General features: G+C 39.1%; 1 protein-coding gene across 21 annotated transcripts in view; it reads right to left on the bottom strand.

Annotated features, from left to right (window-relative positions):
* The window catches only part of PLCB4 (phospholipase C beta 4), a 216958-nt gene that overhangs the window by 15882 nt on the left and 179842 nt on the right, over window positions 1-21234 (bottom strand). For all 21 annotated transcript variants that reach the window (XR_012622345.1, XR_012622346.1, XM_074817201.1 and 18 more), the window contains 6 exons: window positions 20918-21006; window positions 20324-20474; window positions 17559-17608; window positions 17372-17437; window positions 9494-9609; window positions 4914-4989 (listed from right to left, as the gene is read on the bottom strand). Coding sequence is in view for 19 of the 21 variants with exons in the window: in XM_074817201.1 (XP_074673302.1) it covers window positions 4914-4989; window positions 9494-9609; window positions 17372-17437; window positions 17559-17608; window positions 20324-20474; window positions 20918-21006 (548 nt within the window). In the remaining 2 variants the exon portion in view is untranslated. The remainder of the gene's footprint in view (window positions 1-4913; window positions 4990-9493; window positions 9610-17371; window positions 17438-17558; window positions 17609-20323; window positions 20475-20917; window positions 21007-21234) is intronic.

Genomic DNA, 21234 nt, shown 5'->3' with positions numbered 1-21234 from the left:
TTCAGAGCCAGAAAAACATGAGGATTCAACTTTAAAATGGGTCCAAATAAATGCCTGGATGTTGGTAAAGAAGAGAGACTCATTTTTCAGACGGAGTATTTGAAAGGTTAAGGGGCAGACACTCCAGCTCACCTCTGGGACCCACCTAAAGTGCTTAAGTCAGGACCAAGTTTAGTGCAAGCTCCTTGTATTGCTGATGTGAAAAGGTGGGCAGTTTCAAAGCAGGATTTATCACACCTAAATGCTGTTTGGAGATGCCTCTATTATATCCAAAAGGACCTCAAGCAACTAGACACTTCAGTTAGGTTGTATGAATCTCCTCTCAGTAGTGACTTCATTTGGCTTATCAACCCCCAAGGACACCTAGAGCGAACTTCAGGGGAGCTAAAAGTCAGTCATGGCTGAAGTTCTCGGGAAAACCCGTTCCTTATTTCTTTTCAATGCAGAGTTTTCAGATGGAGTGAGCTCCATCCACGATTTGGAGAAAAAAAGTACAGGAAGATCCAAAGTCTTGAGCAACTGGGTGTAACTGGGACCGTAGCAGAAGAGAGACCACATAGCCAGAAAACTTCCACGGTCACAATGGTAGAAAGCATTCATATTTTAAAAAGACAAGTGTTATTATGTGACCCAGGAAGCAGGCAGAACCAGCAGCAAATCACACCTGTGTACCACACATCTCGGCACAGGAGCAAACACACGGTTCCCTACACAGATCTGTGATTCAAATTGCCTTCCTGCAGAGAATGCTCTGACTGGGCTCTGCCCTCTTTCAAACATCAATAAAATCGTAGTGGGGACTGTGACAGAGCTGCCCAAGTATTCTCCTCCACCGCTTGATGCTGTGCAACTCTTCCATACAGTCTGCCACTTCGGACTGAGTTTCAGACTGAAGTATTAGAAAGTGCAGGGGTATTACCACATGAGATCTGATTCCTAGTAAGAGCATCTTACATTGCCCTAAAAGGACAGGCAGGTATTTCAGTAAATAAAAAAGAGTTTTCTTTTATTTAAAGCCTCCTAATGCTGTAAATGAAATGCGAAACAATCCTTGCCTAAAAAAAGAATTGTGACTTAATGAAATAGTGAAACAAATAAATGTATAAATAGTGGAAGCCATGGTGAAAGCAAGTATTTAGTGACTTAATTGAAAAGAGCTTTCACAAAGCCCAAACAAATGCAGAGAAACAGTGACTCAAGGGCACATTGCAAATGAATAACGTGATCATTGTTTTTAAATGGTTAATATTATACACTACAGAGGAACACAAAGGCAGGAATCCTGTATCTCAGGTACACTGATACCAAAGAATCATAGAGTATCTCAAGTTGGAAGGGGCCCATAAGGATCGATTCCAACTCCCAAAGAAGAAACCTGCAAGGAGACTTAAGCATGGCGGTACTTTAAAGTACTTTAAATCTGAGAAGACAAGAGATAAGAATTGTAAAAAACCTGCCTGTGTTCAAGGGCAGATGTGCTAGTGATGTGCTACTCAATTCATCAGCATACAGTCTAAGAAGCAGGCACAGCTCCTCGTAAAACAAGTCTTCTCTAGGGGTGGGAGAGAAAAAGATTTATTTTCTTAAATATCCTGCAAGCTAGAAGTCTGATTTCAGGCAGAGCAAGATATCAACCTGATGAGAAGGATGTAAGGGATTTGCCAAACACCAGTTACAAGACTTGAAATACCCGATTTCACAAAATCACAGAATCATCTCGGTTGGAAAAGACCTTGAAGATCATCCAGTCCAACCATTAACCTCACACTGACAGTTCTCAACTCCACCAGATCCCTCAGCGCTGGGTCAACCCGACTCTTCAACCCCTCCAGGGATGAGGACTCCACCCCCGCCCTGGGCAGCCCATTCCAACACCCAACAGCCCCTTCTGGAAAGAAATACTTCCTAATAGCCAGTCTAAACCTTCCCTGGCGCAACTTGAGGCCATTCCCTCTTGTCCTATCGCTTGTTCCTTGGTTCAAGAGACTCATCCCCAGCTCTCTGCACCCTCCTTTCAGGTAGTTGTAGAGGGCGATGAGGTCTCCCCTCAGCCTCCTCTTCTCCAGACCAAACCCCCCCAGTTCCCTCAGCCGCTCCCCATCAGACCTGTGCTCCAGACCCTGCACCAGCTCCGTTGCCCTTCTCTGGACACACTCGAGTCATTCAATGGCCTTTTTGGAGTGAGGGGCCCAAAACTGAACCCAGTAATCGAGGTGCAGCCTCAGCAGTGCCGAGTACAGGGGTAAGATCCCTTCCCTGTCCCTGCTGGCCACGCTATTGCTGATACAAGCCAGGATGCCATTGGCCTTCTTGGATTTGACTCCGATTCAGACAACCTCAGAACTCATGACCATTAAATCATCTGAAATCCAATAATGCTGCAGATCTGTGATACGCTTCAAAGTTCAGATGTAGTAAATTCAGTGTACATCCCGCTTTTCTCCAGTTATTAGCATCATACTTAAAAATGACTATTTCATTTGCACTCGGCTGTGCTCTTGTCCTAGTTTCCACTATTAAGGTAGCGATGCTTATCCAAAAGGACAGGAAAAATAACCATCAGCTAACTTCTCTCTTTCCTGTTCTACAGGTTGTGTTTGCAATCCTGTCCTTTAATCTGTTCCTACGCTGGGCCTAAGAGACTAATTAAAATCTTGATAAGGAACTTTCTTTTGCGCAGCATGTATGTAAGATGTTTGTTTAGTCACTAAGTTCAAGCAGGAATAATCTTTGAAGTAATCTTTCCTTTTTTTTCTTTTCATCCTCTGCCTGCTTGATATTGGGACCTACTTTTCTAATGCAGGGGAGTAATTTGCATCTGCTAGGTTAATTGTGTGTGAAGTACACATTGGGACATTCAGATCTAATTTAAATATTTTATGCCAAACTTGGGCTGGATGTTTCCTCATGACAGGAAGACTTTTGTAGATGAAAAGGTCTCTTTGGTGCTAAAAGTGTACATGCATGTTGTGACACAGAGCTGCACCAGAGGACATGAGCTGTAATTAAAACTGAATTATGGTACAATCTGATATCAAAATTAGTGGGCCAAACGCTGAGAAATGCTGAACAACTGTTAATTAATCAAACTCCCACTATATCAGTGTAATGCATTCAGCATCTCAGAATTTAATCTAATTTAATTGTACCTACCTTCATCTAAGAGAAAAGTTAATTTCCCTATGGTCTTGAGCGCTGTTTTCCAACCTGTTGCTTGCAAGCCTTTGAATGATTTCCAGGAATAATTCAAGGGCTCACACATGGTGATTGAAACAAAAGAAGTCTATGAGAATACTAAAATAGGAACATAATCTGGACAATTTTGATGGAACCACAGTGAGCAAGATACTGAAAATCACTGACCTAGCGAAAACCACAGAGGTAGATGACTTGCAGAAGAGTTCTTTGGGAATTATCCAACACACAGAGGCTTGGCATTTCAAAGGACCTTATATTTAAGTCTCCTTCGAAAATGTCATCCTAAAACCTGACATGGGAGTGGACAAAAATCAATCTTTTTTCCAGGCACAGATTAAATTGAAGGGAACCGGTTTGAAAGCAGGATTTTAAAAGGAACAGAGCTCAGAAACTGCATATATATTGTGGAAAGGGAAAACATGAACCACATTTATTGGATTTGAAAGATTAATGAACACTTGGTTGTCTCTTTATGTACAAATCACACCTCTTAACTCCAGACTGTGAATGACACAGGTGAGAAGCAGAGATCACGGCTAAGGATCTTCTACACAGTGTAACTTCAAACGAGTTTTGGAGCTTATGTCTGGATGATACTGCTCCTCAGAGAGTTTATTTCACTAAGAAATTAATGATTTTTTTTTTCAGTTTTCAACTAATTTGCTTTTATTTAAGGAAACTTCTGGACTTTTCCTAAGAGGAGATAGGGAGATAAAACAGTACACTAGGTTTTCTTCCTGGGGATTTTTCTACATCTTTGAGCAGGCAGCAAGAAAGAAACCTTGTTTAGAAAACCAGGATCTTCTTCACATGAAATAATAATACTAAAGAATAAAAGCAGGAGAAGAAAAGATGGAAATAACTTTATTCTAGTCTCAAAGATGTGGCTGCTTTTGTATTTTCTATACTTGTCTGATTCTCTTCACAGCTGTCAGCTTTTACAGTAACTCTCTTGTGGTCAGTCCCCTGTACTCCTCTCCCCCCAGATCATTTTGTACATGGATGTGTCTTGTAGTTTGGGTATCTTTCAGAAACTTGAAAGCATGTCAACAGGTGGTAGATAAAACTTTCAAAGGAAATATGAAGTCGGTGAGCATAGTAGTGGTACAGAAGTATAGAGGAAGCAGCTCTCAGCAACTCAATGTGAGCCATGAATCTCAGCTTGAGAACAGCTTTTTCAAATTAACTGAGATTGAGTCTCAGAGCACTTCTATTCTCCAGTACCTTGGAGAAAACAATGCAACTAAGCAAGGCAGGGAAAAAAATACTAGAAATGAGAAAACACATGGTTCAAGAGCAACTTGGACTCCTCCTTCCCTGAGAGACAGACTAGCAAGTGTTGTCCATGGTGACAATGAGGGAAAATGAAAAAGAAACTTCTTTATGGATGTATTTTGAGAAAGCATTTAGCATCCAAATTTCATACAGAATATATTCGTCTCTTTGTTTAGCTAGAACTGACACAAATGACCGGTTTAGTTTCATGAGGCATGAATATGGCACTTTCTTCAATAATTTTAAAAGGGCAGGAAATTGACGTTGCTTTTTACATTTTTTTTTAAGAAACTCTTTTAGACACTCGATTATGCTCATTCTTTTCAACATGTTATTATTGCTGAAAATCATTCATATGCTTCCAAGAAAATTAACTGCCACTTGGGTCTCAAAATCTCTCTTTCAGATGTTGCATGTGTTAAAATTGGCTGTTTGCTTACCTTAGATTTGTGATCTGATGTTAACGTCTGAATTTTAATTTCTGTTTCTTTCTTCAATTCAAGACAATTACTTCCTCTGAAAAAAGGAAAATTGCAAATGTGTGCCACAAGTTAAACATCTTCCCATTCAGTCAGCTCTTACTAATTAAAATGTTAATCAAAGTTGAAGTGCTGCAGCGTACTGGAATGAAATTATTTCTTCTGGCAATTTATTCACAACTTACAAAATATTGTTGGATTAATGATCATTCAATTCAAACACCACACGATTAATTCTAGATTGGCCCAGTAATTATTCTGTTGCTGAGGATATGTCAAGCATCTCCATTTATGGTACTCGGTTCCTTTTCCAGGCTTAAAATACCTTGCCAAGAGAGAAACCAGTTTCTGCCTGAAAATTTACAGGCATATTAATTGCTGTGCCATGATTTTATCCTTTGTTTTAAAAGTAATTTTTGCTACTTTTTTTTTTTTTTTTTTTTTTTTTTTTTTAGTTTAAGGCAGAGAAAAAGTCATTTGAATAGCTACCTTACAGGGCAATTTGGACATACTAAATTTGAATGCCTATTGAAAGTGTGAGTGCCTCTCTGTGAGAAAACAGAAGCAAATGGGTTGCAAAGAAGGGGGCCTCATCATCCTTGCAGACCACACCAACCCATGGGGATGAATCCAAGCTATTAGATACCTTACATGACTTGGAAAGCAAGAAATCTTGAAGACAGCCCTCACTCCTGCAATTAGCTGAATACAGCACACGGCCTCTGTGTTTGGATAGAGTTAATGGGGTTGAATGGAAGTTGCAAGGCTTGTTTGGAGGAGTGCATGACTCTAAGGAGCAGGCTGGTAAAATGCCTGCAGAGCGCCCCATACTGAAGCTCCTCTGACGTGCCTGTGGGTTAGGAGATGGATGACTTCAACCTCTCACCCAGAGAATTTCCTTCACTAAGCCAAATTACTTGGGCCACACACTTGGGTGGGATGGATGTACAGAAAAACTATTCCACTGGAGCTACAACAGGAATTTCAATTGCTGTCTCACCAAAGTCAATAAATTTTTGAAGGCTGACAAGCTCCGTCTTTACCAATCTTCTTGTTCCCCTTTTTGCAGTGAAGGGTTTTTACAACAGAATACAAATTAACACATTGGAAGTCACTGTTTTTTTGTCTGGAATAATAAATATATTGAGGGGAGTCTATTTTAACATCTCTGTAATATTTCTGTGTCGGATGATCCACTGATGTAAAATGGTGTAACTCCACTGAGTGGATGGAGCCACAGTAATGTTATCATCTGAAGCTGGCCCTAATAAGAATGGTTATTGCTTGACTGCAGTAACATTAATCCATGTTTGTTCTAGAAAAGGAGATTTATGAAACTCTTAACAAGTTTAAATCCTATTTTAATATCAAGGTACTGCTAAACTTATGGAAATTAGCAGAAAATTTTATCATCAAACAGTACCAGGAAAGCCCTTACTGAAAATAGTAGTGTGATGTTCCTTGTGTTCCCAAGGGCCACCAGAAGGACTAGTCATTTATTTTCTAGTCATAGCAAGGAAATTTTGGTAGAGATTTCTAACACTCATTTGTGAGACACTTTGGAAGTCATATAAAGCCATAGAGACAGGTTCTGACCACTCTTACCTCTGCCTGAAAAAAAAAACCCAACAGCTGGAAAGTGTCTTTGATTATGCATGTGGGTAGCTGCGATCAGAGGTCTGGCTATAATTCATATATGATTTGTCATACACTATGAAAAAGACTGCTTCTTAGGTGAATCAAGCAGATTTTATCCCCAATTAGCCTAATTGGTTCAATCACTGGACTTTTCAGAATCCCAGACATCAAAACCACCAGGCTGATCCCTCCTCTGGAAATGAAGCTTTCATTATATCTCAAGGCAACTTCCAGCCACGCTGGACATAACGAGAATTGTCTCCAACTGCAGTGGCACAGTGGTGGTTAAACCACTGAGTCACAGCTGGGAACAAATCCCCAGGGACAGCCCAACCCCGTGTTACATGCCCATGCTTACACACACACATACACTTGCATTTCTGGACAGTCCCGATAAATCAGAAGGATCTTTATGTGCCTTCAACTCCATTTCAGAGAGGGAACATGAGCATACGTATCCCCATAAGCCTCTCTGAGATTTGTAAGCATTTGAAGTGTACAACAGAAATAGCACAGGGAACAAAATCCTGTCCATCTGTCAGCGAATTAGCATGTGATTAAAAAATTCTACTTTGCTGAACAATATGCAGTTGACATTTGTCACACCATGTGGCAGAAATGGACCATGAAAAACTGCACAACAAAGTCAGGAAAGGAAGTCTTCTACAGACCTATCAAAAAGCCTTTTTTCCAGGAAGCATCTGACAATCTCAACATGAATGCCTTGAAAACACAGCTTACATGTTCTTTTACAACTTTTATTACTTGTAAAAGTTCCAAAATGAAAGCCAAGGAAATGGAGCATGTCCTGTACTCACTGAACCCAGGATCATTTCAGTTCGATAAAGTCTTTAAGTCTCAACCAATGTGTTCACTTTTAAGCATGCCCTTAAATACACCACACAGCTGGGGTGAAGAGAAGTGTGTGCCCAAGTACCTTGCTGAATGGGCTTTCAGGGCTGCACACAGAATGACCCTGAAGGAGGCCCTTAAAAGACTTTGATATGGAATTAAACTGTTTTCACAGAAAGTCTGTGCTGATACTGGATTTGATTTGGCTGTTAATTAGATACCAATAGGTATTCTTGTAACACTGAAGAGCCGTCAGATGACTGAGAGCTCTGGAGTCCATGGAAAGTATGGAGTCATGGTGAGGAACAGTGTCTGGCTGTGTACTGGATCTGCTTCTGGAGTAGTCTTTTCCAACTTTTTTTTTTTTAATATATTTTTTATGATAAATTAAAACTATCATAAAGGCTTTGGCACCCATGAGGGAAGAGTTATAAAATTAAGACAAGACACTACGAGTAGCCAGTGAAGTGATCTCAAACTAGGAATCAAACGATCAGCTACTTTTGTACTTGTCCCATTTGGGGTTACTCTGGAAAGCATTGTTACCCAGTGCTTTCCACCATTTACTGCAAACACAGCCATTACCACCTTTAACTTTCTGACACACCTTCATTTGCTGTTTTGCCTAGGCAGGCAGAAGCACTGGCTTCTTCTCAGGCCAACAGGAATTCATGGCTCTTCTGACAAAAGATTCTTAAATACCAGAGCACAGGAGAGCCCTTCTCCCCCTACGATAATTATGGTGCACTGTCCAGGGCTTAGTTCACTGACGATGTAGTAAATACCCTGACTGTAATTATAAATCCAGCTACATCAATAGCCTTCTGCTGTGTCATATTCAATGGAAATTGAATCAAAGACACATTAAATTAATTAGTCCTGCAGCAGTTCTCTCTCTGTAATTTTCTGGAAGGAACTACTTGGATTAGAAGTATTTGGGTGCTTACAGTTCTGCTTTCCTGGACAAAAAAAAAAAACCCAACAGGAGCTTTTTAAAGAGTTTGTGAGCTTTTAATAATTTAGTGAGGATTCTCCTTACCTCGTTTACTTCTGACAGTTCTATTTGTGTTCTGTTGCAAGTTTATAACATGCACACTCAAAATCCACTGCCATTCCAAATAATTTACAAAATAAAAAGTATTCATGGAAGAATTCAATGTCTAAGAGGCATCTATGTTCAGAATTCAGTGAGCTGGTTGCCAGCTGTTGCTAGATGACAACAATATGAAATTGAGGCTATTAGCATAGCTTCATCTAGAACTAAATAACGTAATTCCTGCTTTAGGTCACAGTATTATAGTATAAACTGATGTCTCAATGAAATGCTAGTCATAAGGTGAAAGGTGCAGAGGAAAACTGCTGCCAGATTACACAACAGCAGCAAGGCAACAGCAGGTCCTGCTACCTAATTCCAAATGGGACTGTACGAGGGACATCTTATTAAAGTCACCAGTATCTTCCAGGAACTTTTCTGGGACAATTAAGAGATTCACACAGGTAATGTCCCAGGCCATCAGCTAATGCAAACCAAAACAGTTTCACTGAAGTCAAAGGACTAATACTGATTTACCCCAGCTGAGGATCTGAAGATTTTTTTGTTAAAAAGAAACTTCAACTTGACAGCACAGAAAAACTCTATTATTCTAAAACATTCAGGATTTAGAAGCCAGCTTTTTTCCCAAAATCAAATCATTGCTACTTTCTGGTCATTAGAGCTATTGAGGACCTTAGTCTGCTCTCACTGAACACAACAGTGACAGTCCCTGGGAAATGCAGTGAGACCAGATCAGACCGCAGAAATAAAAATTTGAGGCAACTCCTTTGCTTTTACTTTTAAAACTCTGATAGAAGACAACTAGAGAAAGGCAGAGCGAGTACATTTCTGGCCCATTGCTAGAGCCTTCAAGCAGCTCATACTCAGTTTGATGCAGGATGCTGGTTCAAGCTCCAATTCATACATCTGAATGACCTTTTTATGAGTGCTTTATTCCAGACCACAAACCATAAAAATCTATTTTAAGTCTAAAAAAAATTTTAAAATAATATCTTACCCCTTCTTCTTGATTGCCTTCTCTAACATTTTCTCGTATGATACCTTTTCTTTATCATATTGTGCCACTATTTTGTCAATTTGTGTGCAGTGCAACTTCTGCATAGCGCTGTGCTCCTGGAAAACAGTAGGACCTTACAATTAGGTTGCTGGATTTTTAATGTTTAGTTTTCTTACAGTGTAAAAATATCAGTGTATGAACAGATAACTTTGACAATGGAATTTAATCTGGTTTAGCCATCTGGTATTAAAGGTTCCAGATATTCCACCATAAGTGCTAAAACATTTCTTCTTTGTTTGACAAACGAAAATCTGTAGCAGACCTTAAAAATATGGTATACCTTAAAACAAAAGAATGGTAGGGAAAAAACTTTAACTTTTTCAATAAATGTCCAAAATCAGATTTACAAGCTCAGATTGTATAATTCAAAGTTTCTGAATGCAGAGGAGAACAGAACTCAACCCAGTCCCCCCTTTCTCCACATATCTCATACCGAGTACAGTGCTAGCCCCTGGGCCACTGAAAATCAAATAGCTTCATGTCCAAACATTAGCTAAAAATCAAATCATTAACAACTGACATTCTGGAGATGTGGCCCGTGACCCCTAATGACAGCAGCAATCTTTTTATGAAATTCCACCTTGTTGCAGAGCATCTCCCTTTGCAAGCAATAGTAAGTTGTGCAGTATGACTTTCAACTACACATGCAGACTGCGAATAACCATTGCCTGCTGTTTTTTTCCCCTCCAAACAATACAGCACATGCTGATAAACTGAACATATAGGGCTACCTGTGGAGTATTACGCAGCAATGCTAACCTGCTGTCCCTGCTGTAGTTATGTGACATACATTGGTGAAGTGGCAGAGAAAGTTATCTATGGAAGGTGAGGAAAAAACTGTTGCTGTGATGAAAAGATGAATCACTAATGCATGTTACACACACACAGTTCCTTTCCATTACAAGACTGTACCAGAAACAACACGCTTCGCTTAGTGCTCACATGTAGACTTCATTATTGAACTTGACTTCATACTCTCCTTTATCAGAACAGCTGCTCACAATGATGCAAATATTTAACTACCGCAGAGAGCAGTAAATATTGAATTTACATTACAATAGGAAAAATTGCAGTTTGTTAATTTACATTGTTTTATTAATATCCAATTACTCCACATTTTATCTAATCATGACAAAAAGCCTTGCATTAATTAATATGGCCTCTTCCAGGACTTTATCTCTGTTTTGGTTTATAGCTCATTTTGCATTTATTCTACCCTTGCTATTCTACTGCTCTTTGTTATTATTTTCTATACACCTGTTTGTCTTATCACTGTTTCTTCCTCTAAAAATACTAATTAAAGACTTTTATATTCACTTTTACCAAAACATTAATAAAAATGTTGTGGTGCTTTTAAAAATCTATCCCTGGGCTGTACCTGAGCATTCCAACATCTGCCAAGCACTTCCCTGGGGAACACGTACAGCTTCCAAATTTTGTATTTAGAGTGGGGAACTGAATTTTCTGTTCTACAGAGGATTTACAAGGGAAACAAATAGACTCCATCAACATGAAAACATGCCAGCTTCGCCAGGGAGTATTTACACTGACTAACAAGGTAGGAACAAATATGGACAGTGAAAAGAATGACATAAGCTTGACAGCACCAGCCAGCCACAGGTGAAGTGAGTGAGAGCATCTCTCAAACTACCCACTCTCCCCTGGAGAGACAATACAATTCTTGCTATAAAAGACTAAGCACAAACATTGCAAAGCATGAGACATCTGCCCACTCATGTGACACTCCTCCATTATTTGCGAGGGCATATCACGTAGAGCTAGAGTCCCTGCTTTTCCCTCAGGACAACCGTGATTTACGCCTTCTCTCTTTATCACAAACTCACTGGAATCTTTTGCAGACTCCTCTCTCCTGCTACTTACTGCTCATGCACAACTCTATTTTGTACCTGAAACAGATATATCCCCCCCCCATTCCCTCCCTGGTCCTCCTCCCCATCCAGTTCATGGAACATGCATTTGTTCGTGCGCAATATAAAGAGCTTGAAGAGGAAGACAGGCTACTAACAACCTCCACATGCACGGCACAAAGAGTACTAGGAGGTAACTCCCTACCAGAGGTCCCTTGAATTGTATGACCTTCAACCCCTGGCGCACTAGTTAAAATGGGTTAGCTGATGTTGGTTTGATTTTCTGCCAATGCTCAAAGGAAAATTCATCCCAAACTTCTGCATCCCAAACTTCTGGCAGGATTCTAAGAAACAGGAGTTTGTTTTGTAGCATCTTAAAACACCCTCAGTTTATTTTGTTTTCAGACGCAAACAAAATTTCAGGTGGTAGTGTGTTCTATTGATCCAGAATATGTTTGCAGATAAAAGTCTCCTCAGCTGGGTCTCTCATGATTTCCTCAAGTCCAGTGAATTTGCAGTTTGAGTTCACAAATACGTTCACAAACCTCATTTAATGATACTACAAACTGAAGCCACAGTTCAGCCAGGGTTCTGAGAGGCCACCTAATTGCTATAACAAGACTCAAATCACAGCAAGATTATCCATGTGAAAAAGTAAAGAATCATATGAGTTCCACTGGAGGGGGCAGGGGCAGAAATCACAATTCAGTCTATTGAAGAGAAGAGGAAGTAAGTTCCTGTGATGCAAACTGATCTTCCCGTCTGGTATCTCTTTGAAGCAATACAAATACTCCTGCGTATAACTGAAAACTGAAGTCTGGAGGATTCTCATTACAGAATACGAAAATGAGGAAACAGAGAAAAAAAACCTATCATTTCCAAATCATCAATCCATTTTGCAGAACTTTATTAATCTAGAGTCCCACAGGCTTTGGTACTGTTGCTTTTGCATTGTGAAATTGAGATCTTTATGTTCTTTTTTTTTTTACTAGGCTTTATTTCAAACAGCACATATATTCAATGTCAATATAAATGTGCAGGAGATGAATTCTGGGATTTATATATTTGGGTGGTAATTATGCAATTCTGGTTACTGTCTATGGCCATATCCAATTCCCTAAGGGGGCATTTGTGACTATCACTGTCTGGTCTGAAACCGCTAGAACTGTACATCACAATCATCTGTTGTGCTGTTGACTGTTAGAGAATATATCAAGATAATCCCTTCGTATCCTTCCTCTTCTGTCTAACCCAAGAAGCACAAAAACTACGTGACATCCCTGCAAAATATTAAAATTCAGTAGGGGCCCATGGAAGCAGGCTGCTAACAGATTAAATCAGTGACTGAGACTTACATATGCACATCTCCTTGCCTTTATAGCCCATCTACCCGTGATGGCACACCAGATCATTCACCTAGCCAGTGCTGAAGATCTAACTTGATAAAAAAAGATATAAACCTGTTGGACATCATTCAGACACATCAGCCATTCTGCAGTTGCACAGTAATATTCATACTGGGAGATTAAAGTTACTTCAGGGAATGTAGTCTGGAAATACTTCCAGAAGCTGCTCAGTGTAGTGTTTTTATGAATGCATTGTTTAAAGAAAAACATTTCTGCAATATGCAGAAGTGGCTGGACACAAAATCACCAAAAGCAAAGGTTAACAGACCTAAGATTCAAGAGAAAGTTACTCCTAACATGAAATTTTTTTTCAGATGGTGATCATTATGTTAATTTGCCACTGGTTTTCAAAAGTCAAACAAAAGGAATACTACAGCATCAGATGTTGATACCTTGCAGAAGTGGTGCCACTACAAAAGCATTCTGTTTTGCCTGCTGGCACTCCTGTCTAATGGTGTCAAAAAGGTGCATTTCACACGCCTGGATTTTAAACAGACCCATGAAGGATAGAATATCTTTGTTGCTTTCTGTACTTTTGAAGATCTTGCCACTACTGCCTCACTGTCCTTTAAATAATGGCAGTATTATAGATGATGTAGAAGAACACAATCCCACAGTTTCAAACTCCTCGCAGCAGCTACTAATCTACTTTAAAGTGACAGAACATGACCATGATGTAATCTGTCATGCAGACAGAATCCCAGGGGCCTGGCCCTTCTGGCACCAGCTTCTCAGATCCCACCGATTCTTGTGGCACCTCAGTAATCTCAGGCAATAAAATAACGCTGACAGTCGTTTCTTTAAAAGTAATATTTTTTCCAATTTCCTTTTGTGAATGTGAGGATTCTTGAGGAAGCTCATCCATTTCTTGACAGGGACACTTACTCATTTTTTTCCTCTCCCTGTCCCAGCTTATAGGACCAGCTTTGCTCACTGTCCAATAGATGACAAAGAATTTGCCCTAGGAGTTAAGTACAAAGATTTACATATAATCCTTTGAACATGTTCCTCTGTAAAAATACTGTATTTCTCATGGTATCATCAAAGACATCTGCGTTAGCTTCCCACTCCTGGGCTTCCCCCCCACCTTTTAAAGAATTATGTCCTACATTCTTTGCGTATCTGGCAAACCTACACTACTTTCTCACAGTGATCTGTCTCATTCCAGATTCACAATGTCCTGTTAGGTGAATCTACTTCACAATGCAAGTCAATGGGCCGAGGTCTGGATCGTGTTCTTTGCTCACAAGAGCAATCATCTGTTTTTCAGCATTCCCAACAGCAGCACAATGCTACCTGAGTAATACTTACCTTTGCAGAGACTAAATCAGCTTGGAGAATATTCATCCTCCCCACTTTAACTGCCTCTTCCTTCATAGCCAGGGCACAAGGCTGCCTAAGCAGAGGATTTGGTTCAAAAACTAGAGGCAACAGCTCCGTCGAAGAACTGAACAGGTTCTTCTGACTAGATATAAGGAAGACATCTTTTACCATGAGGGTGGTGAAACACTGGCACCGGTTGGCCAGGGAGGTGGTAGATGCCCCATCCCTGGAAACATTCAAGGCCACGTTGGACGGGGCTCCGAGCAACCTGATCTAGGCGAAGATGTCCCTGCTCATCGCAGGAGGGTTGGACTAGATGACCTTTAAAGGCCCCTTCTAACCCAACCTACTCTATGATTCTCCGAAGCAGAGAAACTATACTTGCACAATGACTCTGAAACTGAACTTGCTGTGAAATACTGACACTCTCCAATATTTGCTACAGTTCATCCTGCCTTTAATTACTACTTGCTCTATTATTCTCTTACAATCCTTTGGGATTTCTTTAAAAGCATTGTCCTGTCTTTGCAGAGCTTTATATATGTACCTCATATGTGATTCTCAATCCTGAGCGAAATCTCAACTCCTAACTATTCACAGACTTTGTGAAAACCAAAATTCTGCATTTTTTTTGCAAGCCACTAATCTGACATTAGGAAATGGTCAAATTTAATTCTATCAGTCACAGACTGGCTGACTAGTAATGATTGATACTAAGAAGACTGACCTTTCTGCCAATCTAATGATCTCTACCCTACTTAGACTAGATGTCTTATTTTTCCTACACAAAAGCAAAAAAGCAACAGTGAAGATTGCACCTCCACTTGCCCAAACAAGCTTCTTTTTAAAAGATGGATTAATAACAAAACCATTGTAAAGTCAAGTCACAGTGTGTGATGTGTCTCTGTGTGTGTGTACACCAGGTATTACAGTTGTAAGGAGCTATGCCATGTAGGAAAAACAAATTAGTGATAATATGCAGAGGGATGTTAGAAGAATTTATTGCGCTGCTGGAGTCAAAATGGCTGAAACACTGAACAGAAGTAAATAAAAAGAAAGATACCATCGAAGAGTGTCACAGAGTGTCACATCCTGAAAAGACTTGCACCAGTTAATTTTTGTATTAATCTGAAAATGTGGTGTCTCTAACAGTCCTAAACCCTGAGAAAACAGACACTGATATGCTTTCATACAGAGCAACCAGCCTCCGCCAGTCAGCATTTCAGTGGAGCTGCTGACACTTCTCTGCACTGAGTGGATGCTGTCAGTAAAAGGGACCCTTACTGCTGTCGTCTTCCTTAGCTAGCTCTGCCCAGGGCTACAGATTAGCTCCTACACTGCTTAGATCAGAGCTCCTTCCTCTCAACCTTCCCTCTCTTCTACACTTACATGCATTCGTTTTCCATAACGCATTTTCCAACTTTAGATAGAGAAGTATTGGGCTTTTGTTTCCTTAAACAACACAAACAATTCCCTTCTGTTTACTTATTCCTCCAGATCTCTGGAGTGTCTGTGGTTAAACGAGAGTCAACCTATGTCTGGAACTTCAGTTCAGTCTGCTTAATACACAGGCTTCCTCAAGGTGATCATGGATAACTGACTGCAAAGCTCTCCCAGTCCATCCCAGCTGATCAAACGGATTGAAACCAGCGATGAGTACACCAAGCACTTCCCTAAGATCATCTGTGAGCTAATATGCCTGCGCTTTTCTGCTCAGACTCTCCTCTCCAAATTGAAGAAGTTGCCCTTACTGGAGCCTTTAGCAAGGCATGCTCTAGACAGGCACTTTCTTGTTAGGACAGACTTGCACTCTGTACTTAAGACCAGCAGGACACAGGCTGGCTCAGACCTAAAATAGCTGTGCTTGAGCTAATGCTGAAAGCCCTTCTGAGCACACAGCATTTTCAGATTGTGGCTGACAATTTTTTCCACAGATTAGAGGAAGCAAGTGCAAGCCTGAACAGATGGATCAATTTTTTTAACATTAGCAAGCGCAGTCTTGGCTAAGATATCCTTACACTACTGTGGGTCACATATATCTGGGACATAGATCACTGAGCGTGGCTGTTTTCTACGTAACCACGGTACCATTTTCATTTGCAAAAAGCTGCTATAACAAACTGCTGGATGTTGTCTAATGAATGAGAAAGTAGTGTTTAGAAATAAGCAGCCCCCTAAAAGATCAACCCTATGAAGGTCTAGAAACTGTCCATGCCCAGAAGTGTGGATGACAGACTTTTTCTAGAGTGTCAGCTTTGCACACACTAAAACAGAGAAATCACTCGTTTCCCTTCTGTATGGAGTCAGTAGGGAGTCTGAAATGTAACTTTAATTTTCTTGTACTACTTTTAATACTAAAAGCCCCACAAAAGTGCCAATTAGTGAAAGTACTTTCTTCATACTTCATTGTACAGACATAAAGTCCCACGCCCAAAAAACAGTCATGAAAATAAACACAAAGACCGATACTGAAAATGCCCAGGCAACTACATTACGTCAGACCTGCAATGGAATCTGCTGCCAAAGACAGCAAGGGAATAAATGCCCCAAAAGCCCAGAATTAATTTGTACGTACAGCCAAAATTCAGAATTTAAGATACTTTCTTCCCTTGTTATGCCTCTTCCTGTAACATGAACGATGGTTTTCTAATGATAAAAGGCAGGAGAAAATTGGCTGTGATTTTCTAATGTAAAGTATATTTGTGACAGTGTTGTATGTATTTGGGACATCACTGCCAAGAGTACCAAGCAAAAAGCTGACTATGAAGTGATTAACAGATATAAGTGAGGAGGAATAGGGCATTTCATTTTTCAGTTACACATTCCAGTTCTCTCTGGTGATTTTGCAGTTTCTCCAGTGCCTGTCTTCAACGCAGCACCCTCTCACATCATTACTGCCTTATTTTCCAAGCTGCCTGTCAATATGTCATGCAAGAGGGAGCTAAATAAAATCATTACCTGAAAAAGGTGAGCTCTGGATGCTTATAGGGATCAAACAAATGTGCACCGAAACTCAGGGAGACATACAAAGGGCTGATAAAGGGAAGATTTGCTCACTGGAGCATATTTCAGCACATTTAAAACACACATGCCTTTCTTGGTGGTCCAGCTACCGCTCCTCATTTTTTCCCTACAATCTAATTAGGAGCTGTCTGTGCTCGTGAGTGCTGCAACTTTTTTTAATTAGAGTGTGTCGCTCAGAGAGCTCTTCGTGATCATACCTTTGCATGTTTCTTCTTTAAGGCATTCAGCTCCTTCTGCTGTTTCTTTAAATGCTTTATATAAGCCTACAAAAAGAGAAGTTGGATCAATTTTTCTGCGATTATATTGACTTTAACCAGATAAAATCCTGGCTACTTTAAACACATAATGAGGAACACATCTTGAAAAGCTTGTGTCCATACTTACCTTCATTTGCTTTAAATCTTCTATCTTCACTTGAGGAATAAGGTCTATACCTAGGAAAGTATTGATACAGTTTATCTAAAACTTCATAAATATTAGTATATCTCATACTTTTAAATTTGAGTTTTACCACAGAAACCTACATTTAAGTTAGCAATTATTTAATGGTTTTTGTCACATAAAAATAATTGTAGGTTAATGAGAAAATTATTAATCAAGATATAGCTAAGATACAGTTAATTTCCTTTTCAAATGCACTGCTCAATAAATTGTCTTGTGAAAAAAGAAATGAATCAATGAGTGTGTTTTAATCTTTTACAGTTCTGGACTGAAGTGTCAAAACACAGCAATCTAAGAATTGAAAAAGCTCCTTTTCTGAAAACACAGAAAACCATTTATGTACATTAAAACTGATCCATGCAAACTTCAGAATTTTGGTCCATAGCTGGAGATTGCTCTGGCACCACTCATTTCAGGGGGGAGGCTTCTTGGGTAAAGTTCTATATGACTACATAAAGAGTTAACTGAAGTTAGGTATACTACTTCTCCTCAATTTAAAACATAAATATCATAGGAGTGAAAATTCATGTGCAGCCGGTATGCTAATGGATGTAAAAATCTGTATTTTGGTTAATATCAGGCTATGAGAAAAGGAGCAACAGTACACTCCAAGACTGAAGGAGAGTTAAAAATGGACAAGAAACACAAAATCGTAAGTGAAAATTCTAATGAAAATTCAATACAACAAGCAAATCTATCATACAAGACTAACAGTACTATTTAGATGAATGAAAATGTATTTTGATCACCTTAACTGCAATGCAAACAAAAACCAATCTCACCTCATGTTTATGCTTTAGTAAATGTTTTGTGACATATTACGATTTTTTTTAAAATAAAGCACATCCCACATGTAATCATTAATAAAAATGTCAATACAATGCCATGAGAGCTGTAATACATAGATTTTTTTGGAGTTTTTACAGAAAAAATGTTTGCCTGTACATAAATACACTGCAAACATATGTAGTTAACTGCTCTTAATAGTGTCTGTGGACTGTAAGATTCCCCCTGCCTTGAAAAGGACTTTCTGCCTTTTAAAGTGAATTTAACTGGAAAATATTCAGACGCTGTTAGAAAAAAAAGAAAGGTGGGGGGAGGGAGGCAATGTCCCTAGGGAACATGAATTTGTTATTTTCTTAGAAGCATAAGATTCTGCTCAATTATATGGTATTAACATCAGTAAATAAGACTGGAAAAGATTTAGGCACAGATAGAGGCTGAAGTTTTCAAAACCACAAATGACTTAATTACTGAAAGTCAGAGAATAAAAAACTCCAACATTCTTGTTTATTTGAAAGCCTTCCCCAGACACCCTATCTTGCTGGATACGTAATTTCTAATAGCAAGATGAGTTGTATATTGTAACAACGGTAGAATATTCAGATCTTAAAAGATCATAGAGTAAGTAAAACAAAATAAAGATCCTTACATGGAATATAAAAATGAACATGCGAGAATATGGATAAAAATGGTTGCAGACAAGAATGCATAAGTACTGAAATCTCAGTTTAAGACCAGGACTGCATCAGGTGTGCTGCGTTCTAAAAAAACTTCCTCGGGTTTTTATTTTAAAACTCAGACTCATTTACTTTGTTCACCAGGTCTGACTCCATGGCAACCAGGAATTAGTTGCCAACCACCGCAAATTTCATGCTTAATTAATGCATAATAAAATTAATACTTGTGCATCTTGGTGATGATATATGAAATATGAAAACAGCTCACTGCTTAAAAATCTGTGTCTTACAGGAGGGAAGAACTTTCTGAAAGAGTTCAGGTGCCAGAGACGACCTGTTTTATTGCCAAAAGTGACTCCAGAGAAATGGCATCTTGTTTCTCAAGAGATCCTTTCACATGTGTGCATTCAGCCATGTCTGCTTAAATTTAAGATCAAGAGCAGTCAGTGCTCCTTTTCACTCCTATCAATCCCTCTGGGCCAAGGCAGATGAAAGAGTGAACCAGATTCTAATTCTTGTGGCCCATTAACAGAAATATTTATTGTGTGTCATTCAGCTGTACAAATTTGTTTTCTCACTTAATCTTCATTACCTGTAATGATATGTGAGAAACAAATAATCCCATTTGACTCTATAAGATGATTTTGTAGAGTGAACAGTGAATAGTGAGGAAAAAATACTTATTCACTTATAAATGAGCACATTTAATATGGATATTTTTTACAATAAACATGCCATTTCCATAATCACTATTCAGAGCAAGACCACACATTGAAAACATTTCTAATTGTTGGGAAATCTCTATAGAATCCAGTGAATTCTAAATACCTTTAATTACTTAAATCTGCAACTCTGCCAAGGGATTTGCGGAGGGAGAAAAAAAAGCAGAAGAGTTTCTGTGGAGTACGTCAGAAAATAGTCATTCTTATTGGCATTCCGCCAGTAGATCTTTAGTAAACTACTCCCAGAGTCATGCAGGTTACTGCTATTGGCAGTAGGTTTAGAGCTACACAAAGAGGTCACTTAGTAAAATAAAGTTGTATTGGCTTTATACAGCCATTTTAATAATATACAAAATTTATTTGTCATTTATTTGTAGACAAAGACCATTCTCAATGGCAAAAGAAGTTACCTTCTAAAAGGGCAAGAATGAGTAGAACTGTGAAACTAAAATTGAGTAATGAGCACTTCTCTGTGACTTTCTGAATCACTTCAGAACTGAGGGAGTGGCATGTGATTTTTGTCTACCTTTCTTAGCGTCAGTTCCGGATCCAAAGCCTGCGGTGGTACTTGGTCGAAGTTCAGAGCTACTCTGAGGTGTTACGTTGGCTTTGGCATTATTGGCTTTTCCTTTCCTATCATTCTTTGACGTGTCATTTGGTACATCAGCTATATCACTCTGAAAGAAACATTCATATCGTTATAAATTAATTGTTTTACCTGTAGTATAAAAGTTGGGGCATGGGAAGTTTCTGAACTTGCTTACTTTAAGCATAATTAAGAAAACTGCAACATACTTTCAAACAACATGATACTCAGTAAAGTATTTGTAACCTATTTTACATGGCTACCTACTAAAATATGGCTCCTTTCTCATTTCTTAAAATTTTTGCTTCCGAGAGATGTGTTAGTATCATCCATGAAAAGTCAGTTAGTGAACGGTATTTCAGTACATGTTAACTAACATAAGCCAATTAATGTCAGAGCAGGACAAAGAGGCTTACAGTTGAAAATGACAAACTATAAGGTAACATGCATCGGTTGGAGAAGGACCGGTTTAATTTAAAAAAAGAACAGAGCATGAACATAAATGGGCTGTGTTTGCCATTAAGTTCTACTTACAGTTTCAATACCCATAGCTCTCATTTGGTCTGCTCTTTTTTCTGTAATAGACAAAAATTTCTTTGGATCTGATAAAGCATCCACAATATCTGTAAGAAAAAAAAAAATCAACTTTTTATGATCTTCAGAGGCATTTGGAAATTAATTTTTTCAAAGAGCTTTATTCTACCGCTTGTTGTTATGAGCTATGGCTTGCAACAACAGTCCAACTTTCCATAGTGAACTTGGCAGGACTGAAAGCATGGTTGGACTAGATGATCTTCAAGGTCTTTTCCAACCTAGATGATTCTGTGAAAGCGCTCATCGCCACAGCGCTT

The sequence above is a fragment of the Strix aluco genome, chromosome 3, assembly GCF_031877795.1.
Source record: "Strix aluco isolate bStrAlu1 chromosome 3, bStrAlu1.hap1, whole genome shotgun sequence".
Taxonomy (NCBI): Eukaryota; Metazoa; Chordata; class Aves; order Strigiformes; family Strigidae; genus Strix; species Strix aluco.
This window is presented reverse-complemented; position numbering and strand designations above follow the sequence as displayed.